The following is a 25698-nucleotide window of genomic DNA, read 5'->3' on the forward strand; positions in this document are numbered from 1 at the left end:
ACAAAGCATGTATTTTGGATAAATGTGCTAGTGAATGACTTTATCATGTCCAGTATTCTATTTCTCCAGGTAGATACATGGAGAGTATACAGAAATGTAGGCTATAAAATCTAGTCTGGAACTTCAAAAGATAAAGGGACAGGTTAATCGAGAGAAAATAGGTAAAATGTTATAATAATATAGACACACTGAGCAGTGGATCACAAAACGTGTTCTCTGTTTTTCTTCCAGATATATGAAATATCCTTCCTCTCTTCTCTTAAGATGATTTAATTTCCTCTTATGTCTTCATTAAAGAATGTCCTTTATTTCCAAGCTGGGTTTGGGGTCATAGCCAATATGTGTCTTCTTTTTCTCTATACTTTCATAATTGTAGGTCACAGACCTAAGCCCACAGACCTGATGTCCTATCAACTGACCTTTGTTCACATAATGATGGTCCTCATTGGAGGGGACATGTGGCTTACAGACATATTTGAGTCACTGAACATTGAGAATGACTTCAAATGTAAGACAAGTTTTTATATACACAGGGTAATGAGAGGCCTCTCTATCTGCATCACCTGCCTCCTGAGTGTGTTCCAGGCGATCACTATCAGTCCCAGTAACTCTTTTTTGGCAAAATTTAAACATAAACTAAAAAAATACATGATCAGTGTTTTCTTATGTATTTGGTTTTTGAATTTGTCCTTCAGTAGTAACCTGATCTTCTACGCTGGTGGATTTACCAATGTGAGTAAGAAAAACCAGATGAAGGTCACTAAATCCTGCTCACTCTTCCCCATGAACTATGTCATTGGGGGATTGATTTTAACAATGACAACCTCCAGAGATGTGTTTCTTGTAGGAGTCATGCTGACTACAAGTGCATACATGGTGATAATCTTGTTCAGACATCAGAGGCAATGCAAGCATCTTTATACCATCAGCCACCTAAGAGTGTGCCCTGAGAAAAGGGCCACCCAGACCATCTTGCTGCTGGTGGTTTTCTTTGTTATCATATACTGGGTGGACTTCATCATCTCATCTACCTCAATCCTGTTATGGAAGTATGACCCATTCATCCAGACTGTTCAAAAGTTTGTGATGAATGCCTATCCCACAATTACTCCTTTGATACAAATCAGTTCTGATAAGAGAATAATAAGAATGTTGAAAATCTTGCAGTCAAAATGCCACTAGATTTTTTAAAAGACATTTTCTTCTTCTTTTAAAAATGATTCATTTATTTTCATTTATACATATGAGTTTGGTACCAAGATGTATGCATGTGTCCATTCTTGGTGTGCACAGAGGTCTGAAGAGGTCTCTGGCTCCTCAGAGGTGACCGTGATCTTGTTCTTGCTCCATTTGATGTTCACAACCCATCCACCAAGATTCCCAGCTTTCCCTTTCACCTTGATCCTCTCCTGGAGGACCTGCTCAAAACTAGCATCATCCATAATTCCATCTTCTACAGAATGGGTACAGTCAAGGATAACATTCAAAACCTGCTTCTTTTTTTTTGCCCCTCACTTGCCACAAGCTTTTTCACAGGTGTCATGGAGGCAGAGGAGGCCTTTTCATATAATTTTTAAATAATTTGTGTTATTACATATATACATTCTTTTGACATTGTGCTGCCATGGAATATAAAGTTCTTAAGTTCATTGTACACTATGAGCTATTTCAACATGAATTCTCTTTCTCTTTTTTCTTTATATCATAAAAGTGTCCTTTATGTTAAGGTTACTTAAAAGAAGCTCTTTGCTGAGAGTGACCTTTTAAGCGTTTCTGTTGAAAACTGAGATTCCAAGTGTTCACCACCATACCCCACCATTTAAAAGCTATGTTTTCCTCTATTGAAAACAGTTTTTTTTTTTCATACAATGAATTTTGATCAGATATCCCCTTTTCCTAGTCCACCCAGTTCATCCTCATCTCCTCTCCCACTCAGGTTCACACCCTTTCTGTCTGTCTTTAGGAAACACTCAGGCCTGTAAGCAATAATAATAAGTGACAATAAGATAAAACAAAAATAACAAATCAGAATAGAATAAAACAAAGAGAAAAAAAAGAGCCAGAATAAAAGCACAATAAATACATCTAGATATAGAAAAACAAAAGTTCAACACAGGGATCTCATTAAAATACAAAACCAGAAATCCTAATCTATATGCAAATTACCTGTAGAGACTACACTGACTTCATTTTGTGTGGGTTCCGGTGGCGCTCCTGGAGCACACCTCCAGAGCAACTGACACAGGACTAATCAGATCTAGCATGTCCAATCCCAAGAAATCTCAAACTTGAGATTTAAAATTTTAACCTGAGAACGGAAGGTGTGGGACAAAGCTTTCTCCTTGTTTCTGTGCCTGTCTAAGGAGCACGTGACACAACCCCTAGGTGGCTACAAGTGAGTCAGTCACTTAAACTTGTCACCTGTTACCTTTCCCCATGCCAGGTAGCATCCCCAGCATCCTAGTCCCTGCCAACCAAACCCCAAACCCCTCCCATTGCCCAAGGTTTACAAATTTCCTGCTCAGGAAATGAAACAAGTCCATCTACTTCATCAAAGATGGTCTGAGACTTGCTGTTTGTTCTGGGAAAACAAGGGCTGCCCTCCTCCCAGAAGAATTCACCGCTGGACTCCCAGACTTGACTGCTGGCCAAGCAGTTGCAGCAGAACCACAGCAGTCACCTTTGGAGCTCTCCTGGGTGCCTCTAAACAGCTGCTCAATTCATCCAAGTCGGGTCTGGCGGGCCTCTCAGAGCCCTGAGCTCCTGCTGCTTGGACCAGCCCCAGAACCTGCATTTCTGCTGTAGCTGCATCAGCAGCGGGCATGTGGACATCCACTGCTGTTAAGACAGTGGTTTAACCAAAGAGCTGCAACACTGCGATATCTCCACCACCTTGGCTTCAGAGCCCTGAGCCGTTTGGCCTGTGGTCCAATCAAAAGGGAAGTAACACTTCTGCTGTGGAGAAAATCTTTTCTCCCACATGTCCGGCCAGACTGGTTATCCAGTGGTTGGGATCCGGTTCTGTGTTTCATTTATGTCTGCCCTAAGACCGAAGTTCCTGAGAAAAACGGAACTCTGGACCCCATGCTTCACTCTTTCCCCCCTGGAAGCTGACATTTCTTGTACCTTAATATGGAAAAAGTGCCTACTTTCAGCTCAGCTCCCCATGCCATCCCACAGCTCCTCTAGCTGGAGACATGGAACCACAGGGCAGGGGGCCTACTGTTAAAGAGTAATGTATTATGAATGAAGCTGCTACAAGCATGGTTGAGCAAATGTCTTTGAGTACTTGAGAATCTTTTGGATATATGCCTAGGAGTGGTATAGCTGGATCTTGAGGAAGTACTATTCCTAATTCTCTGCAAAGCTCCAAATTGATTTCCAAAGTGGTTGTACAAGTTTACATTCTCACCAGCAATGGAGGAGGGTTCCATTTTCCACATCCTCTCCAGCATGTATTGTCACTTGCATTTTTTATCTTAGCCATTCTGATGGGTATTAGGTGAAATCTTGGGTTTGAATCTGGAAACAATCCAGATGTCCCTCAATGGAGGAATGGATACAGAATTTGTGGTACATTTACACAATGGAATAGTACTCAGCAATGAAAAACAAAGAAATCATGAAATTTGCAGGCAAATGTTGGGAACTAAAAAAGATCAACTTGAGTGAGTTATCCCAGAAGCAGAAAGACACACAAGGTATATACTCACATATAAGTGGATATTAGACATATAATATAGGATAAACATACTAAAATCTGTACACCTAAAGAAGCTAATCAAGAAGGAGGACTCTGGGTGAGATGATCAATCCTCACTCAGAAAGGAAAATGGGCTGGACATTGGAAGTGGAAGAAAACAGGAAACAGGAGCCTACCACAGAAGGCCTCTGAAAGACTCAACCTAGTAGGGTATTAAAGCAGATGCTGAGACCAAACTTTGGGCAGAGTACAGAGAATCTTATGAAAGAAGGGGAAGGGACAGGAGCTCCACAAGCAGAGCTACAGAACCAAGAAATCTGGGCCCAGGGGTCTTGTCAAAGACCAGTACTACAACAAAGGACCATGCATGGAGATAACCTAGAACACCTGCACAGATGTAGCCCATGGCAGTTCAGTGTCCAAGTTTTCCCTAGTAATGGGAACAGGGACTGTCTCTGACATGAACTGATTGGCCTGTTCTTTGATCACCTCACTCTCAGGGTGGAGCAGCCCTAACAGGCCAGAGAGAAAGACAATGCAGCCAGTCTTGATGAGACCTGATAGGCTAGGGTCAGATGGAAGGGGAGGAGGACCTACCCTATCAGTAGACTTGGAGAGGGGCATGGGAGGAGATGAAGGAGAGAGTATGATTGGGAGGGAATGAAGGAAGGGCTTCAGCTGAGATACAAAGTGAATAAATTGTAATTAATATAAAAAATAATAAAATAATAAAAGAGTAATATATTTCTCCAAGTGAAATACCCTTGGAGAAAACTAATGCTATATTTGCAAATTGCTATCAAATGGAGATAGTTTCATTAGGTTAGGGTTAGGGATGGTGCTTAGACCCACTTTTGTTTTAGGACCATGTCTGGTGCAGACCTGTGCAGGCCCTTTGCATGCTTCCCTAGTCTCTGAGTTTACATGTGTGTCCATTGTGCTTTGTTTAGAAGGCCTTGTTTCCTTGGTGTCCTCTGTCCACTCTGGTTCTTCTAGTCTTTTCCACCACTTTTTCCACAGAGTTCCTTGGGCCCTGAGGGGATGTTTTAACTGAGATGTCCCATATGTGGCTGAGTATTTCAAGGTCTCTCACTCTGCATATTTTCTAGCTGCAGGTCTCTCTATCTGTTCCCATCTGCTGCTGGAGGAAGCTTCTATGATGATGGCTGAGCAATACTTGTATCTATGAATACAGAATAATGTCACTTGGAGTCATTTTATTTCTACATCCTTTTAGCAGAGCACTAGTATTTGGTTTTCTCCTTGCTTTCTGTTCTATAAAGCTGTCTCTCCCCAAATTTACTGTCCTGAACATTTGACCCCACCCCATTTGATACTCCCATTTCAGCTCTCCTCATGTATTCCTAACTATCTCTTATACTTTCCTTTTCTAGGGATAGCCATCCTTCTCCTTCCCTTACTCTACACATAACCTCTGGTTATATGAATTATGTTTTGCTTATCAATGACTTAATACTAAAATCCTTGTATAAGCAATCATATACCATGTATACCTTTTGAGGTTTGTGTTGCTTCACTCAGAATGACTTTTTCTAGTTTTCCACTTTTATCTATAAATTTTATTGTTTTCTATAGCTGAGTAATGTTCTATTTTATAAATATAACACATTTTCTTTACTGATTCATTTTTTAGTGAATATCTTCTTTTTTCCCCCCAATTTCTGGACAAACAGTGTCTTCATGGTGGGGCAAAGTGTCCTCTGGGTATATGTCCAATAGTATTATGGTTGTTTCATGAAGAAGATCTATTCCAAACTTCCTGAGAAACTACCACACTGATTTCCATAGTGGATGTACAACTTTGTGTCGCCAACAGAAATGCATGAGTGTTCTCCTTACTTCACATTCTTGCCAGCATGGAGGGTCATATGTATTATTCATGTTGGACATTCTGTCTGGTGTAAATTGAAATCTCAAAGTAGCTTTCATTTGCATTACACTGTATACTAGGGATGTTGACCAGTTCTGTAACTACTTCTCAGCCATTTGAGTTTTTCTCTTTTGAGAATTCTCTGTTTAGGTCTGTACCCAACTTTTCAATTGGGTTATTTGTGGGTTGTTTTATGTAAAGGTTTTTTTACTTTATATATTTGGATATAGTGCTATTTATATATTGGTTTTCTGCATCAGCTCCTGCCTCCAGGATCTTTCCTTGCTTGTGGTACTATATTGACTTCTTTGGTGATGAACAGCAATGTGAATGTTTAAGCTGAATACACCCTTTCTCATAGGCTTTTCTCTCCCTCAGTGATGCAGATATAGGGAGGGTTAGACCAGATTAAAAGTAGATAAAGCAGGTTTATTATGAGGCAGCTGTCAGGTGGGTTCACTGATTGCACAGTTGCAGGTCAGTGGCATTTGCACCTGGCCTAAAGGAAGGGGGTTTTATAGAGCTTAGGTAAGGAATGATGTCAATGCGGAGTTGGGATTGTACCCAAATATGGGAAAACCTAAGCCCCTGGGCAGGCAGCCCCTGGTGGGTTGTCAGAAATGCAGAGATGAAGATTGATGACATATTGGCCCAGAGTTTTCTCCTTGTGGGTAGGGGTTGAGGGTAGAAAAACAGATGGGATTATTATTATTTTTTGCTTCTTCAGGGGCAAACAGGGGTTCTAGCTAAACACTCTGAATTTTCCAAATATAGGAGTGTAGGTTTAGCTCTAGATACTTCCTTCTGGCATGTGACTATTTGAGGAGTAGAAGTCAGTAGTCAATGGGCTAATGCTGAGTAGAGGTAAAGGTGCTGTTGCATTTGATGGACTGCCATCTTGAAGACTTTGCAAATCCATTCCTGGAAGAAGAAGAGAATGAAAGAGGCTAGAAGCAAAAATAGGAAAGTGATAACAATTAGTCTCATAATAGGGGCATTTCAGGCAAAAAGAGGACTCCTGTCAGATTAAGGGAGTAGAAGTGGGTTATTTTCACTATCTGAGGTCCTTCTCCAGTGTTTGGACTGAATGGATCTGGGTCTCCACAAGGCCATACTCCTTGATAGCTAGGCTCTGCGGGATCATCTGGTGTTAGAGATGTAAAGGAAGCAGATGAAGTTGTTACACCCAGTTCGCGAGCCCCCAAAAGATCTACAGGAATCGACTCGGTTGCAAAACACATGAGGGTCTTTTAATTATGAATTACAAGCTGCAACTTGGGCCCACAACACCCACCGCCGAAGCGGTGGGAGCTGAGCACCCTGTGCCCAGGTTAGTTGGGTGATAGATAGATTCTGGTCCCTCCCAGCATGCCCAAACATCCTGCCTGGCAAGCATCTATTGGTCAAATGCTACATTTTTAATTGATTGGCTTTAGGAAGGTCCCCAGACCATAATGAACTGGTGTCCCTCCCTAGGGGGATGGGCCAGTTTCCTAGCAACTGTTATCTCTAGTGGGTGGGGAAAGAATGCAGTAAGGTGGTCGTGCCCCTCAGGGCATTACTAGACTTCTTTACAAACCTACTTCAGGTCTTAATAATAGCTGCTAATTTATCTTTTGGTCTCTCAAAGTCTGTGAGGCTGGATCATCTGGGGCTAGTCACTTTGAAACTATCTTAGATGTAGATTTTAAGGAAACAGCTAGACTTTGCAGGGTATTGGAACAAATACCCTGAAGAAGAAGATAAAGTTAAATAGGCTAGGGAGAAAACAGCCACTTAAGAGAAAATGTTGCCTCACAGCTGGAACAAAGACCTCTAAAGACTTTTTCAAGAAGCCAATACTGCCCCAGAGATCTTCCAAGTTGTTGAATTAAGCACTGAGAAGAACAGTAACTCCTGTGTCACCCCAGGCCCAAGGCTTGAGTGAGGAGACAACTATTCTCACCATGCTCCAAGGGGAGAGAGGAAAAACCATTTCTGTTCCACACAGACACAGAGTTCATTGAATACCGAGAAAAAGTTTGTTAAAACTCAAAGTGGTCTTCAGAGTTGAAAGGAGCTCTGTGGAGTTTACTTCATGCAGGACAATGGACAATGCTTCAAGCTGGGTGCTTGTGAGCATCTCGCTGAGGTAGAGGCTCCAAGACATTGTGTGTTTGTGTTTCCCCATAAGAATTTACAGCAAGCAGTCAAAACATCCTTTTTGTTTTAGTAAAAGAAGAATACATCTTTCTGAAGTAATGCTAGTGCAATGAACCCTTTCTGCTAGTACAGATTTAGAACAAAACTGGCACTTGATTAAACAGCATACCTCTCCTATGAGCCAATATTTAACATTTGTTTTGATACATTTGCTTTATTACTAGTGTCTATAGTAAATAAAGTCAAGTACATTAGCAGAAAATGTTGTCTTAGGTGTACATTTGAAACTTGTAGGCCCATTGTATTGGTATCTGGGAGAGGGGATTCCCAAAAGCAGCAAAAGGGGAGGGAAGATTCAACTCACTGAAAAAGGCAATAGGTGAAGTACCTTGGGATGTTGATTGACAGGGACAGTTATAGACTTTCAACCAAAATTAATCAAAAGATTTGGGGAAAAACACTTCATACTTATCAAAGGAAAAATCGACTATGATGACATCTCAGTTCTGAACATATATGCCCCACATTCAAGGGAACCCACATTTTTTTATTAATTACACTTTATTATTCATTTTGTATCCCCCCATAAGCCCCTCCCTCCTACCCTCCCGATCCTACCCTCCCTCCCCTTTCTGCATGCATGCCCCTCTCCAAGTCCACTGATAGGGGAGGTTCTCCTCTCCTTTCTGATCTTAGTCTATCAGTTCTCATAAAAATTGGCTGCATTTTCCTCTACCTTGGCCTGGTAAGGCTGCTCCCCCCTCAGGGGGAGGTGATCAACGAGCAGGTTAATCAGATTATGTCAGAGGGAGTCCCTCTTCCCATTACTATGTAACCCACTTGGACACTGAACTGCCATGGGCTACATCTGTGCAGGAGTTCTAGGTTATCTCCACGAATAGTCCTTGGTTGGAGTATGAGTCTCTGGGAAGTTCCCTGTGTTCAAATTATCTTGTTCTGTTGCTCTGCTTGTGGAGTTCCCATCCCCTCCAGCTTTTACTATTTCCCACTTCTTACATAAAATTCCATTTACTCTGCCCATCAGTTGGCCATCAGGCTCAGCATCTGCTTTGACAGTCTATACTGCAGAGGCTTTCAGAGGCCCTCTGTGGCAGGTTTCAAGGTTGTTTCATGTTTTCTTCTGGCTTTCAGAGGCCCTCTGTAGCAGGTTCCGAGGTTGTTTCCTATTTTCTTTTTCTTCTGATGTCCATCCTCTTTGCCTTTCAGGATGGGGATTGAACATTTTAGTTAGGGTCCTCTCTTTTGCTTAGTTTGTTTAGATGTACAGATTTTATTCTATGTTGTATGTTTATATGATTGAGTATATACCATGCGTGTCTTTTTGCTTCTGGGACAACTCACTCAGGATGATCCTTTCCAGGTCCCTCCATTTACCTGCAAATTTCACGATTTCCTTATTTTTCATTGCTGAGTAATATTCCATTGTATAGATGTACCACAATTTCTGCATCCATTCTTCATTTGAGGGGCATCTGGGTTGTTTCCAGCTTCTGGCCATTACAAATAAAGCTGCTACAAACATGGTTAAGCAGATGTCCTTCTTGTGTACTTGAGCCTGTTTTGGATATATGCCTAGGAGTGGTATGGGTGGATCTTGAGGAAGCGCTATTCCTAGTTGTCTGAGAAAGTGCCAGATTGATTTCCAGAGTGGTGGTACCAATTTACGTTCCCACCAGCAGTGGAGAAGGGTTCCCCTTTCTCCACAACCTCTCCAGCATGTGTTGTCCCTTGAGTTTTTCATCTTGGCCATTCTCATGGGTGTAAGGTGAAATCTCACGGTTGTTTTGATTTGCATTTCCCTAATGGCTAATGAGGTTGAGCATTTCTTTAAGTGCTTCTCTGCCATTCGATATTCCTCTGCAGAGAATTCTCTCTTTAGCTCTGTTCCCCATTTTTTAAGTGGATTACTAGGTTTGCTGCTTTTCAGCTTGTTTAGTTCTTTATATATACTGGATGTGAGTCCTCTGTCAGATAGTGGGTTGGTAAAGATTCTTTCACAATCTGTAGGCAGTCGTTTTGTTTTGATGATGGTGTCCTTTGCTTTACAGAGCTTTTCAGTTTCATGAGGTCTCATTTATTGATTGTTGCTCTTAAAGCCTGTTTTGTTAGTGTTCTGTTCAGGAAGTTTTCTCCTATACCAATGAGTTCTAGGGTATTCCTCACTTTTTTTTCTAGCCGATTTAATGAGTCTAGTTTTATGTTGAGGTCTTTGATCCACTTGGACTTCAGTTTTGTGCAGGGTGATAAGTATGGATCTATTTTCATTTTTTTACATGTAGACATCCAGTTGGACGAGCACCATTTGTTGAAGATGCTATCTTTTTTCCATTGTATGGTTTTGTCATCTTTGTCAAAAATCAGGTGTCCATAAGTGTGTTGGTTTATTTCTCGGTCCTCTGTTCGGTTCCAACGATCCACCATTCTGTTTCTATGCCAGTACCATGCAGTTTTTAATACTGTTGCTCTATAGTACAACTTAACATCAGCGATGGAGATACCTCCAGAAGATCTTTTATTGTAGAGGATTGTTTTAGCAATTCTGGGTTTCTTGTTGTTCCATATGAAGGTGAGAATTTTTCTTTCCAGGTATGTAAAGAATTGTGTTGGTAATTTGATGGGAATTGCATTGAATCTGTAGATTGCTTTTGGTAAAATGACCATTTTTACTATGTTAATCCTGCCAAGCCATGAGCATGGGAGATCTGTCCATCTTCTCATATCTTCTTCTAATTCTTTCTTCAGAGACTTGAAATTTTTTTCATACAAGTTTTGACTTGCTTGGTTAGGGTTACACTAAGGTACTTTATGTCAATTGTGGCTATTGTGAAGGGTATTGTTTTCCTAATTTCTTTCTCAGCCCTTTTGTCTTTTGTATACAGGATAGCTACTGTCTTTTTGGAGTTAATTTTGTATCTGGCCATGTTGCTGAAGGTGTTTATCAGCTGTAGTAGTTTCCTGGTAGAGTTTTTTGGGCCACCCAGGTATACTATCATATCATCTGCAAATATTGATACTTTGACTTCTTCCTTTCCAATGTGTAGCCTCTTGATCTCCTTCAACTGTCTTATTGCTCTGGCAAGGACTTCCAGAACTATGTTGAAGAGATATGGAGAGAGTGGGCAGCCTTGCCTTGTCCTGACTTCAGTGGGATTGCTTTAATTTTCTCTCCATTTAGTTTGATGTTGTCTAGAGGCTTGCTCTATATCGCCTTGACTATGTTTAGATATGTGCCTCGTATTCCTGATCTTTCCAGGACTTTAAACATTAATCTATGTTGGATTTTTTCAAATGCTTTTTAAGCTTCTAAGTTGATTATCATGTGTTTTTTTCTTTCAGTTTGTTAATATGGTTCATCACATTGATTGATTTCTGTATATTGAACCACCACTGCACACCTGGGATGAAGCCTCCTTAGTCATAGTGGATGATATCTTTGATGTGTTCTTGTATTCGGTTTGCGAGTATTTTGTTAAGTATTTTTGCATCAATGTTCATAAGGGAGATTGGCCTGAAATTCTTTCTTTTTTGGGTCTTTGTGAGGTTTAGGTACCAAGGTGACTGTGGCTTCATAGAATAAGTTTGGTAGTGTTCCTTCCGTTTCTATTTTGTGGAATAATTTGAAGAGAATTGGAGTTAGCTCTTCTTTGAAGATCTTGTAGAATTCTGTGCTGAAACCATCAGGTCCTGGGCTTTTTTGGATGTCTTTTTTTTGACCGTTTCTATTTCCTTAGAGGATATAGGACTATTTAATTGATTTATCTGGTCTTGATTCAGCTTTGGTAAGTGGAATCGATCAAGAAAATTGTCCATTTCATTTAGATTTTTAAATTTTGTGGCTAATAGACTTTTGAAATAAGTCCTAATGATTGTTTTGATTTCCTCAGTGTCTGTAGTTATTTATGTTCCCCTTTTCATTTTTGATTTTGTCGATTTGGATAGTGTCTCTTTGCCTTTTAGTTAATTTGGCTAAGGATTTATCTATCTTGTTGATTTTATCAAAGCACGAACTCTTGGTTTCGTTGATTCTTTGAATTGTTTTATTTGTTTCCAATTGATTGATTTCAGCCCTGAGTTTGATTATTTCCAGCCATCTACTCCTCTTTGATGTGTCTGCTTCTTTTTTTTTTTCCTAGGGCTTTTAGGGAGCCATTAATTCGATGGCATGACAGGTTTCGTATTCCTTCTTGAAGGCACTTAGTGCTATGAACTTTCCTCTTAGCACTGCTTTCATTGTGTCCCATTAGTTTAGGTATGTTGTGCCTTCATTTTCCTTGAATTCTAGGAAGAATTTAATTTCTTTCTTTATTTCTTCTCTGACCCAGCTCTCCTTCAGTAGCCAGTTGTTCAGTTTTTATGTGTGTGTAGGCCTTTTGCTATTTCTGTCATTAAGGTCCAGCTCTAGTCCATGTTGATGAGATAGGATACAAGGGATTATTTCAATCATCTTGTATCTGTTGAGTCTTGCTTTGTGACCGACTATATGGTCAATTTTTGAGAAGGTTCCATGAGGTGCTGAGAAGAAGGTAAATTCTTCTGTGTTTGGGTGAAAGGTCTGTAGATGTCTGTGAGGTCCATTTGATTCATGACCTCTGTCAGAGTTATTGTTTCTTTGTTTGATTTCTGTTTTGTTGACCTATGTTTGGTGAGAGTAGGGTGTTTAAGTCTCCCTCCATTAATGTGTGGGGATCTATGTGTTGTTTCAGTTTCTTTTACAAATGTGGGTGCCTTTGCATTTAGGGCATAGATTTTCAGGATTGTGATATCTTCCTGGTGGATTATTCCCTTGATGAGAATGAAGTGTCCTTCTCTATCACTTTTGATTAATTTTGGTTGAAAATCTACTTTATTAGACACTAGAATGGCTATTCCTGCTTGCTTCTTGGGTCCATGTGCTTGGACTGTCTTCCAGCCCTTTACCTTCAGATAATGCCTTTCTTAGACTTAGGTGTGTTTTTTGTATGCAACAAATCGTTGGGTCTTGTTTATGCATCCATTCTGTAAGTTTGTGTCTTTTTATTGGAGAATTGAGACCATTGATGTTAAGTTAGATTAATGACCAGTAGCTGTTAGATTCTTTGATATTGATGTTGGCTGTGGTAGTGTGTTTGGCAACTTTTTGTTTTGCTGTAGTGAGTTTATTTATTGCATGTATTCTCTTGAAAGTAATTAGTTTTCTTGGGTTTAATTTTTCCTTCTAGTATCTCCTGTGATGCTGGATTTTTGTGCAGGTAGTGTTGAAATTCGTTTTTGTCGTTGAATTTCTTGTTTTCTCTGTCTATGGGGACTGAGAGTTGTGCTGGGTATAGTAGCCCTGGCTGACATCTATGTCCTCTTAGGGTCTGCATGATATCCATCCAGGGCCTTCTGGCTTTCACAGTTTCTTTTGAGAAGTCAGGTGTGTTTCTGATGGTTTTGCCATTACATGTTACTTTGCCTTTTTCCCTGGCAGCTTTTAGTGTTGTTTCTTTGTTCTGTATACTTACTGTTTTGATTATTATATGACAGGAGGACTTTCTTTTCTGGTCTAATTTATTGGGTGCTCTGTAGATTTCTTGTATTCTTATAGGCCTCTCCTTTAAGTTGGGGAAATTTTCTTCTATGATTTTGTTGAAAATATTTTCTGGGCCTTGGAGAAGAAAATCTTTTCTTTCCTCTCTTCCTATTATTCTTAGGTTTTGTCTTTTTATGTTGTCTTGGATTTCTTGGATGGTTTGTGTCAGGAATTTTTTAGATTCATTATTTTCTTTGACAGATACATCTATTTCTTCCATTGTATCTTCCACACCTGAGATTTTTCTTCTGTCTCTTGTAGTCTGTTGGTTATGCTTAACTCTGTAGTTCCTGTTTTTTTTCATAAGTTCTCCCTCTCCATGATTTCCTCCATTTGTGTTTTCTTTAATTGTTCGAATTCTATCTTCAGATCTTGAACTGTTTTGTTTTCCTTCACTTCTTTTCCTTCAATTCCTTCATCTGTTTGTTTGAACATTTCTCTGTTTCTTTTATTTCTTTCTGTGATTTAATCATTTCCTCTCTGAAAGCCACAACCTGTTTGGCTGTATCTTCCTGTATTTCTTTACAGATGGCCATAATATGTTTTTCTATTGCTTCCCCAAATTCTTTACGCATTTTATTTGCTTCCTGCATTAACCTTTTCATAAGCATAGATGTAAGGTCATCTTCTTGAATTTCCCTTATGTTAGGGTGTCCAGGACTACTTGCCCCTGGATAACTGGGTTCTGGGGATGCCATATTGCTTTGCCTTTTGTTGGTTGTGCTTTTTCGTTGGCCTCTACCCATTTCTCTGTCTCAGGTGTTGTCTGTTAATTTCTGGTGCCTGCTGGGTCCTTAGGTGGGGAGAATCCACTTGGCGGGGTTCTGAAGGAGATCTCCTCAGCTTTTTGGGTATGGTCAACTGAATGATGGCATTTCTCAGGAATTGTCACAGTTTACTTCAGGCATATAGACCTGTGTGGTAATTGTCATGTTCAGGAAGGCTCTCCTTTCATCAGGAGAGTTCCTGGTGATGGCTACCCTGCTGCTGGGTTTCTTGTTCTGAATTTAGTGAGCTGCAGCTGTTGCTCTTAAGGTGTAATTGTTGGGTGCAGCCCTCTTTAAGAACCAGGAGTCCACCATTTTGTCAGTTTAGCTAGGGATAACTGGTCAAACCTTGGAGCAGTATCTGAGGGCTACTGTAATGGCACTCTGGCTTTTGTAGGTCTGAGGGTGCAGCTGTGTGCCCCAGTGCCCTAGCAATACTCAATAATGGCAGATGAGCACAGTGCTTATGCCTGCAGTAGAGGGCTAGAGCCTAAAGCCTGCGTGAATCTAGAAAGTCTTCTGGAGCTGGGTGTCCTAAGCATTGGACCTGATGATCCCCCTGCTGTGGGGTTTCCTCCTGACAGGGACACCCAGACTGTGTTTTGGTGACCTCCTTTCTGTCTGGGATGGCAAGCAGAACCTGCAGACACAGACACACATTGCTCTGCCTTTCTGGTGATTGGGCACCTGGGCTTCTCCCAAAACTGGGAAATTTTTCCCGAGACCTTTCCGGGGTGGTGGTATCGACTGAGTGTTCTGAGATCAGACCTGCTGTTCCCCTCCCTGTGGGTTTGCACCCGACAGAGAAACTCAGTCTCTGGTGCCCTGGGGCTCACAGTTCTATATGGGGCAGCAAGTCAGGCATACAGGCGGACTCTGTGCTGGTGCCTGTGTGCCAGGCTTGGCTCTGGGCTAGCTATTGGGCACCCTAGGAACCCTGGATCTTTTCCAGGAATTGTCTGGGTGACCTAGGGTTAGTCCCAATCGTTTCCTACACTGTGCGGTTATCTTTCAACTAGAATTCTCAGTCTCTGATGTTGTGGGACCCACAGTTCAGTCTGGGACAGTGATCAGAGCACCCTGGCATGTGGCTCTGGGCTAGTGACCAAGCGCCTCGTGGAACTGGGACCTCTTCTGTGGTTTAGCTGGGTGAGTTGAAGCTGATTGAATCCCTCAATGTGGGGTATCCTCTCACCTGAGAAACACAATTGCTTGTGTTTTAGGAAAGAGAGTTCTGTCTGCTGGTCACTGTGCCGATCCTGCTATGCTGCTGGTCAGAAAGAATGTCATCCTGGCACTGCCATCTTGTATCTTCTGACTGTGGCTTCTTAGAATGAGTTTGGTAATGTTCCTTCTGTTTCTATTTTGTGGGCTAGTTTGAAGAGAATTGGAGTTAGCACTTTTTAAAGGTCTGGTAGAATTCTGCTTGGCAAACCATCTGGCCCTGGGTTTTTTTTGGAAAGGAGTCTTTTGATGACTGCTTATATTTCCTTGGGGGATATAGAACTATTCATTAATACAAAAATAAAAATTAAAAAATGGGGTACAGAGCTAAACCGATAGTTCAGACCAGAGGACTCTCAAATGGCTGAGAAACACCTAAAGAAATGCTCTGTGTGCTTATTCATCAGAGAAATGTAAATCAAAATGACTCTAAGATTTCATCTTACACCAGTCAGAATGTCTAAGTTCAAAAATTCAAGTGACAATACATGCTGGTGGGCATGTAATAAAGGGATCGCTCCTCCATTGCTGGCAGGAATTTAAACTTTACAACCAGTTTGGAAATCAATCTGGCACTTTCTCAGACAATTAGGAGCAGCGCTTCCTCAAGAGCCAGCCATACTACTCCTGGGCATATAGCCAAAAGTTTCTCCACCATACAAAAGTGCTCAACTATGTTCATAGTTATTATTTGTAATAGCCAGAAACTGGAAACAACTGAGCTGTTCTTCAACCAAACAATGGATATAGAAATTGTCATACATTTACACAATGGAATACTACTCAACTATTAAAAACAAAAAAATCATGAAACTTGCAGGCAAATGGATAGAACTAGAAAAGATCATCCTAAGGATATCCATACTATAATCCACAGACCCAAAGAAGCTAAGTCATAAGAAAGGCCTAAAGGAGGGTACAGGACTGTCACTCAGAAGGGGAAATAGAATAGACAACAAAAGTTATGAAGAAAATGGAACTGGGAAGGAGATGGAATGTGTATGGAAAAAAGGGTGGGGATCAGATGTGGGGAGAACAGGGCAGGGAGGTAAGAGTGCTGGGAGCAAAAAGGAAAACTGAGGGAGCACATTGCTTTTTCAAGCTGGAGGCATGTGATAGGATGGGCTCCTGGAATGCAGATAGGTTTTGTTGTGGTTGTTATTGTGGGACTTTGGAATTTGGGGAACTTTTCAGAGGATATAAAACTGCTAGAGCACCACTAGGGGTGTATTGGAGTAGTTTTAAAAACTATTTTATGTTTCTTATGCCTCTTCCTTCCTTCTCCACCACAAACACCCCAATACCAGGTAGAAGAAAAAGGTTAGTGGAAAGAAGTGCTTAGTTTTCCTTAGTTACTTCGAGGCTGGTCAGGGTAATCAGGTTCCTTGGGGCAAGTCCTATCCTCATTTCAGAATATTTCCAACTTCTTGTCATACTCCATCAATAGCAACTAGGATAAGCAGGTGGAAAGCACCACTAGCTTCTTCTTTCTCAGAGCCCTCTGAACACTCTTTGGGTTCTGATATTAATTCTCTGTCAAAAGTCCTCAGAATTAAACTATTTGTAGCTGGCAAAGAATTGCTCTCAGAGCCCACATGAAGCAAATAGTTTGCTGCTGTTGACAACCTGAATCAGCCCCATATCACACAGCTGAGATTAAAACAAAAATATGTTTACTTACTATAAACCAAAACTTTCACAACAGAATGGCTGTTTGGCCTATTGGTAGTTACATGCTGTTGCTTGCTGTAAGTTGCAGCTTGTCAAGTAGTTGTGTGCAGAGGGATGAAAAGATGAATTTATATGTTCTGATGATGAAAATCAAACTTGCCCAAAGGAATTTGGTGCCCCTAACTTGTAGGAAGTACTCTAACAATAGTATCACTTTCTTTCCCTCTTATCCTTTTTTCTGTCCTGCCTAGTGTAAGTTGGTTGAAAGTGTAGAAGAGGGGTGGAGAAGGGTGAAAGGAAAAAGAACTCACAAAGTAGCAAAAGTCCGTGTACACACACTCAATGGCTTTTATAATCCAAAGGTCCTATGTTCTTCTACAATCCTTCCTAAAGCACAAAGCACATGTATCTCAAAGGATTACCCCATCATCCTGGTACCATCTTAACTTAGTTAGGGCTCCTATCACTGTGATGAACATCGTGACCAAAAGCAAGTTTAGGAGGCAAGAATTTATTTGGCTTATAGTTGTCCATATTTAGAATAATTCAAGACAGAAACTAAGTAGGGCAGGAGCCTATAGGCAGGAGCTAACACAAGGCCATGCAAGGGTGTTGCTTCCTGGCTTGCTCCATGTGGCTTCCTTACCTTACTTTCCTTTAGAACCCAGGACAACCGGCCCAGAGATGGCAGCACCCACCAAGAGTTGGACACTCCCTCATCTATTACTAATAAGAAAATACCCTCCAGGCTATTCTAGAGCTAGATCTTGTGGAGGAAAAATTGGGATTTCCTCCTGTCAGATGACTTTAGTTTATGTCAATTTGACAAAACTACCCAGTACATGAATCTAATTTCATTCTTTGAGGAGATATCTAGTAATTCATGGTTAATTTTTGGGGTAGTGGATAATTAGGGTATGCCTGAATGTAGCTTTCTCAAATTTATTGTAAAGAAAAGGCAAGTCTCCTGCTGAGAGCCTGCCTTTGACTCTATAACCCTCCAACAGGCTCTCCAGGTATCCAGAGGCCAGAAGGAAATGTTAGAGCCAAGATCAGATGCTGTTCTTTCACACCCATATATAACCCTCTCTATTTCCATTCTTATAGTTGATTGTGGTATCCTAGCTGCAAACAGAGAAAGTTAAAAAAGAGACAGACAAAAAGAGGAAAGAGAGTGGTGGGAAGACAGGAGGAAGGGAGGGAGAGATAGACACAGAGACAGAGAGAGAAGAGAGAAAAGAGAGACAGAAACATACTACACGCACAGAGAGAGACAGAGTCATACAGAGAGAGAGAGAAAGAAGAGGGAAAGAGACCTTTCTAAGACTTCTCAATATCTCTAGTTTCTGGAGAAAGGCAAGTATCCTAATTATTACTTCCAGAAATTTAGAGGCTTAGCACATACCTCCTGCTGGGCATTGAAATAACCTACTGTTAATGGATTGATGTTAATCTGTGTCTTTTACTCCAGTTGTAAAATTTCTCCTCTATGAAATTAGACATCCTGGAGTTTGATACACAGTTTAAACAATGGTAATGTTTAAATGGATGTTAATGTCTTCTTGGTCAACTGTTTCCTTGATTAGAATGAAGCATACCTCTTTATCACTTCTGTTTAGTTTTAGTTCAAAGTCTATTTTGTTGAATATTTAGGATAGTGACAAATGCATTTTTCCTAGTTATATTGGAGTACTTTTGTCTATCCTTATACTTTATGGTGGTGCTGGTGCTTAAGATGTTTTTCTTGGTGGCAGCACAAAAATAGAATTCATTTCTTGATCCATTTAGTCAATCTGCAATTTTAAGTGCAGAATTGAGGCCATTCATATTTACATTATTATTACCTGTGCTTTAAGTTCTGGTCATCATGTTATTTTTTTTTTGTTGTGTTCTCAGAGATACTTTATGTTTTAATAGTTACAGCTTCATAAAATTTTCACAGTCTCCCTGTTATGCTCATTTCTCTCTTCCACCCAAAATAATGCTTCCTGTATTATCTTAGGTTTAGTTCGTTGAATATTATTTTTTTTAGGCTGTCTAGGATGTGTAAAATTGTTCTTTTTCCTTCAATTATAGCAGTAGTTTGGTGAATGTACTATTTTAGATTGGATGTCATTTAGGACTGGAGATGTATTTTTGGAAGCTCTTCTGGATTTGAAAATTTACATTGAGAAATCAGCTGTTCCTACCCCACTTTATCCTGGAATTAGGGAAGTTCACCTTTTCATTTGATGGGTTTTCTTTATTTGTGACTTGCACTTTTTTCTCTTAGAGCTTTTCAATCCATATTTTGGGTTTTTTGTGGTGTTTTTTTTGCATACTTAGTGTTTTGACTGTAAGATGCCTGGAAATTTTTGTTTCTTCTGTTGTCCTTTTTGTGCTCTGTGTGCTTGTTGTATTACAGGTGTGTGTCTTTGGGGCAGTTTTTTTCTCTGATCTTCTTGAAGGTTTTGTGTTTGCCATTGACTTGGGTTTCTTCTCCCTCCCCAATGCCTATAATTTGAAGTTTTCATATTGTGTGTGTCCACACACAATACTATGTAGGCAGGCATGCTATCAACTGAGCTACATTCCTAGCCCAGTGGCCTGATTTCTGCTGATACTGCAATTATATTACCTCTCTTCTGTGTACTGTACAAGAAATATTACTTTCTCCAAGTGTGTTTGGGGGAGGTAACATTTTCTTAATTTTAGCAAAAGAGTTGTTATTTTCTAAATAAGACCCTGGACTCACTTCGAGTAAGCATGGAGGCCATCCCAAATATTCTGGAGTTAGGAAAGATACCTTGGATAATCCAAAATGTTTTTCTAGTATATCCACATCCTTGCCACCATGTGATGGTGTGATCATTTGAGCTTTTGATCTTAGCCATTGTGACAGGTGTAAGATGGAATATCAGAGTCATTTTGATTTGAATTTCCCTAATGAGTGAAGACACTGAGCATTTCTTTAAGTTCTTCTCCACCATTTGAAATTCCTTTGTTGAGACTTCTTTCTTTGGCTCTGTATCCCATTTTTATTTGGATTATTTGGTTTGTTGGTATTTAATTTCTTGAGTTCTTTATATATTCTGGATAGTAATCCTTTGTCTGATGCAAAATTGGTCAAGATCTTTTCCCAATTCATAGACTACTCTTTGTTCTTTTGATAATGTCCTTGGGTTTACAGAAGCTGGCCCAAACCTAAACATAATAAAGCCTATATACAGCAAATGGATAGCCAACATCAATGCAGAAAAACTCAAGGCAATCCCACTAAAATCAGGGAAAAGACAAGCTTGCTTACTCCCTACATGTCTCTTCAATATCATTGTAGAGGTTCTACCTAGAGAAAGAAGACAACTAAGGGAGAACAAAGTAATAAAAATTGAAAAGGAGAAGGTATAGTATTGAAATTCTCAGGTGAAATGGAAGTGTACATAAGCAACCCCAAAAATTCCAGCAGAGAACTCGTGTAGTTAATAAACTCCTTCACCAAAATGGCTGGACACAAAAAGTCAGTAGCCCTCAAGTATACAAATGACAAACAGTCTGAGAAAGACATTAGTGATACCACACCCTTCAAAATACCAACAAATAATATAAAGGATCTAGGGATAACTCTAACCAAGAAAGTCAAAGACTTGCATGACAAAAACATCAAGTCTCTGAAGAAATTGAAGAAGATAGCAGAAGATGGAAAGATCTCCCATGCTCATGGATCTATAGGAGTAACATGGTAAAATGGCTATCTTACCAAAGGCAATCTACATATTCAATGCAGTCCTCATAAAAATACCAACACAATTTTTCACAGGACTTGAAAGAACAATTCTAAACTTCATATGGAAAAACAAAAACCCGGAATAGTGAAAACAATGCTATACAATGATAGAACTTCTGGAGGCATACCTGACCTCAAGCTATATTACAGAGTGATAGTAACAAAAACTTCATGGTACTGGCATGGAAATAGAGTGGTTGATAAATGGAACTGAATCAAAGACCCAGAAGTAAACTCACACACCTATGCACACCTCATTTTTTACAAAGGATCAAAAACCATGCAATGGAAAAAAGACATCATCTTCAACAAATGGTGCTGGTCTAATGGATGTTTACATGTAGAAAATGCAAATAGATCCATATTTGTCATCCTGCACAAAACTCAAGTCCAAGTGTATCAAAGACCTCAGCATAAAACTAGATACACAAAATATGCAGGAGGATAAAATGGGGAAGAGTCTGGAACTCATTGGCACATGAGGCAATTTCCGGAACAGAACACCAGCAGCTCAGGCTCTAAGATCAATAATTAATAAATGGGACCTCTTGAAACTGATCATTTCTATGACACTATTGTGAATGGGAGTGTGTCTATGATCTCCTCTACATGTTTTAATTTTGCTTTTCAGGAAAATTTATTAATTTGTGCCAGTTGATTCTGCTGGTATACTGCTGCATTTGCTTTTTGTTCCTAGAAATGTTCTGAGAATTCTGGGATCTTTAATGTATTCTTCATGTCATCTACAAAATGGATATTTTGACTTCTCTCCCTACATGGATCCAGTCAATTTCCTTCTCTTCTGTTGTTCCAGCAAATCCTTTGGATACTATGTTGCAAAGGAATGTGGATAGTGGGCATCTTTGTCTCATTCTTGGCTTCAGGAGAACTGCATTTAGGATATTGTTTGCTGTGGGTTTCTAACCTGTATTATGTTAGGAATGCTCACTCTAATCCTGTTTTCCTAGGACTGTTATCATAAATGCATATTATTTTTACAGATACTTTTTTTCTGTATTTATTGAGATGAGTGTGTGGGTTTTGTCATTTATGTGGATTCTTATATTTATTGACTTGTGTTTGCTGAACCATCCCTACTTTTCAGAGATAAAGCCAAGTTGTTTGGGGTAGACTTTTTTTTTCTTGATGTATGCTTGTATTCTCTTTGCAAATATTTTATCTTTTTTGAGTCAACTCTCATCAGGAATATTGGCCTGTAGTTTTTCTTTTCTTTTTTTTTTTTTCTTCTTTTCTTTCCTTGTCTTTTCTTATTTCAGTTTTTGTTGAGTCAACACTTGGTTTTGGTGAAACAGTTACTCTTGATTTGTAAATTTTTTTTTCTTTTGAAACATATTGTTGGAAAGACTGGCTGTAGATCATTTTTGGATGTCTGGTAAAAGACATCAAGTCATAGACATTTCTTGGCTGAAAGGCTTTTTATTATTATTTAAGTGTCCTCATTTGTTATTGGTCTATTTGACTTCTTGGTTTAATTTTGTAATTTGGTACAATCTAGAAAATAATACAGGTCTTTTTGATTTTCCTACTTAATGGAGTACACATTTTAAAAAATCTCCTCTTACAATACACTGAATTCACTTGGTATCTCTTATAATGTTTCCCTCTTCATTTCTGATTTTGTTAATTTGGATCCTCTCTTTGTTTCTTTTGGTTTGTTGGGCCAAATGCTTGCCAATTTCATTCATTGGTTCTTTTTATTGTTTTCTTTGTTTCTGTTCTGTTCATTTCTGCTTGTAATATTATTTCTTCCTGTCAGCTGTGTTGTATTTGGTATTTTTCAACTTTTTGTGGTATATAATTATGACATTTATTTCTGCTGTTTGTTTCTAATTTTTTAATGTAGGTCCTTAGAGCTATAAATTTTCCTCATATGATTACTATCGATGTATCCCAGAAGTTTTTTTCTTATTGTTTTCATCGTCAAATAATTTCAGGAAGTTTTTACTTCTCCATTGATTTATTCTTTGACCCCATCATCATTCTGTAATGAACTGTTTAATCTGTGTGAGGTTTTGTATTTACTAGACATTTGCTTCTTATCACTTTAGCTTTTATTGCAGTGTGGTCAAATTGCATACAAGGAGTAATTTCAAAGTTTTTTTTTATTTCTAATGATTTGTTTTTCAGTTCAGGATACAGTTTATTTTAGAAAAGTTTCTGTGTGCTGCAGAGTAAAATGTGCCTTCTTTGTTGCTTGGTTAGAATATTCCCTAGGTATCTGTTAAGTCCATCATTTGATGTATGATGTTATACATTTATCTTAGATTTTTTTTTTTTTTTGGTCTGGATGACCTGTTTATTGAAAAATGTTTGGTATTGAAATCACTTAGTAATTATGGATTAGTGTTAATCTGTGAATTTTAATCCAGGAGTAGATCTTTTTAATGTAATTGGGTGTTCCAGACACTGATAAATATATATATTTAAGGTAGTAACATTTTCTGTTAACTGTTTCCTCTATTAGAATGAAGTCTCCCTTTTATCTCACCTAATCAGTTCTAGTTCAAAGTCTATTTTATCAGATGTTTGGATAGTGACTCCTACTTTCTTCCTGGTTCCATTTGATGGGGTTATTTTTCCCAATCCTTTTACTCTAAGGTGGTACCCGACTTTAAAAATAAGATATGTTTCTTATAAGCAACAGACAAATGTGTTTTGTTTCTTGATCCATTCACTCTCTGTCTGTTGAGTGCAGAACTGAGGACATGAAAGTTTTCCTTGAGAAATTGGCTATTCCTGTCCACTCTTTTCCTGGAATTAAGGAAGTTCACCTTTCCATTGGATAGGTTTTCTTTATTTGTGACTTGCACTTTTTCCCATAATGCTTTCAGTCCACTTTGTATTTGTTGTTCTGTATATTTAGTTTTTAACTACATAATGATGGGAATTCTTGTTTCTGCCATGTCTCTTTTGTAAACTGTGAGCATTTTGTATTTCTATGGGTGTGTATTTCTGTACTTTTCTCCTTGTGTTTGCCATTATTTTGCGATTGATTTTCCTCATCTGTGCCTGTAATTTCATGGTTTGAATTTTTTCTTGATATTCCACATCAACAATACTTTCCAGGCATGTACTTTATGAACTGAGCTAATACCCAGCCACAAGCCCAATTTCTACTGATAATACAGTTACGTTACCTCACTTTTGTGTGCTCTGTAAGAGAGATTAGTGTCCCCTAGTGTGTTTGGAGGAAGTGAAATTTTATTAATTTATAAAAAGAGCTGTTAATACCCAGGTAAGACCTTGAAGCCACTGTCAAGTAAGCAGGGAGGCCACAACAGATGTTTTGGAAACAGGAAGGATACTTTGGTCAATGTTTTTCTATTTGTTTTAAATGGAATATTTTTATTGTTACTTATGTTTTGTTCACAAGGTTTGCATCAGTTAATCCACTCACAGAGGCATGGCCTGGGGAGAAGAGCTCATACACAGAAACCTAGAGCTCAGCTGTTACTACTCTACTGTTCTGCTGGAATTAGGAGAGTTCACTTTTCCATTTGATAGTATCACTTTCTAACAACCTCAAGAACAAAATTTCCTTCTCCAGATGACAAGATAATATCATCTAGAGGGAGTTGAGCTGATGACATATCTTCCTTATAACTATTTCTTAGGGCCTCGTTCTACATGGATGTTTGTCAAAGGCCCAGACCGGTGAGTGTTTCTTATTTTCTTCATTAACAGTGAGAGCTGTAAGTAGGTGGTAGAAATAAGCAGATTTATCTGTAAGAAATGAGTAGAGAATTCTCTGTTTAGAGTATTATGTTAAGCCTTACTGTATAATAAGCATAAAATGGATTTTTGTAGATTAAAAATATCACTGAAATGATGACTAAAAGAACATAGATTTCACTTACTATGGTCTCTGATGATAACATATGTGACAGTAGAAGGGCACTATTGAAAATCAGACAAGGCCTAGCAGAAGGGTGAATAGAGAGACAGGAAAGGCTAATAGGATGAATGTCATCAATGGCTATCATATATGGAATGAACATATTATGAAACCCATTTTTACAATAAATGTACCTTTATATATATATGAAAAATAGCTCCAGATGCAATACTTTAAAGAACTATCTGACATAAGAGTCTCCTGGGTGTGTACTCTAATAATTCTAAGAATATTATTCCATCTAGGTATTGCCAACTGTCTTAGTTTATCATCCATTTAAGAAAACAGTGAAGTAACTTAGAGGGTGAAAAACAAAGAGCAGACATTTAATGGTTTGCAGGAGTATATTTATTATATTAAGGTACATTAAATTTTATTTTGTATTTTTGATTTTCCTATTTTTCTCAAGTATGGCTGTATGTATTTAATTACATAAAACATAAGTTAAAAATATTCAATTGATATAATCAATTCAGTGTTTCTCAGTAATGTGTGTGTCTGTAAAGTTTGCATGTACTTGGGGAAACTTAAGAAAGTTGCAGCTGAAGTCCTAGGAAAACACAAGATAATGCTGACATTATGGAGGCTTTACAAAATTTAGATAGATTTGTTTATTTTATTGCAATGATTTCTGATAATATTTATCTTTTTGGAGTCATTCACTAATTTATTAAATAAATATAAATTTATTTTTACAAAAATGTAAACTAGATACTTTCCAGAAGGTGTTTTAGAGTTTTGATTAAAATGTAATCAATTTTAATATTTCCCTTTTTATAAAATGACATGTATAATATGGCTGCTGAGAAAATATGAGTAAGCTTTCCATTACCAGTGAGAAAAATGTTTTTAAATCTTGAATAGTATAAAATTATTTAAAGTAAAATCCCTAAGGTTTTCTCCATTACTTACAAAATGAAATTTTTCATTAAAATATACATTCACAAAGAAATACCAAAGAAATTTATGCACAGGTGATGAATATCACAGGTCCATTTTTATTTTGCTGGAATATCATTTGCTAATGTAGATAAGAGAATCAAATGGAC

The 25698-nt window shown here is 38.7% G+C and overlaps 1 protein-coding gene and 1 pseudogene across 1 annotated transcript; both read left to right on the forward strand.

Moving 5' to 3' along the window:
- Positions 1 to 282: 282 nt before the first annotated feature.
- Positions 283 to 1182, forward strand: LOC129676557 (putative vomeronasal receptor-like protein 4). Its single transcript, XM_055606945.1, has one exon. It carries the CDS (start codon positions 283 to 285, stop codon positions 1180 to 1182), a length of 900 nt encoding a protein of 299 aa, XP_055462920.1.
- A 23199-nt stretch (positions 1183 to 24381) lies between these two features.
- The window catches only part of LOC129676558 (vomeronasal type-1 receptor 90-like), a 4893-nt pseudogene continuing 3576 nt past the window's right edge, over positions 24382 to 25698 (forward strand).

Source organism: Psammomys obesus, unplaced genomic scaffold (assembly GCF_907164565.1).
Source record: "Psammomys obesus unplaced genomic scaffold, mPsaObe1.curated_primary_1811, whole genome shotgun sequence".
Taxonomy (NCBI): domain Eukaryota; kingdom Metazoa; phylum Chordata; class Mammalia; order Rodentia; family Muridae; genus Psammomys; species Psammomys obesus.

What these genes read in the sequence shown, in the direction of transcription:
- LOC129676557 (XM_055606945.1), top strand. Translation starts at nt 283, where the DNA reads ATGTCTTCATTAAAGAATGTCCTTTATTTCCAAGCTGGGTTTGGGGTC.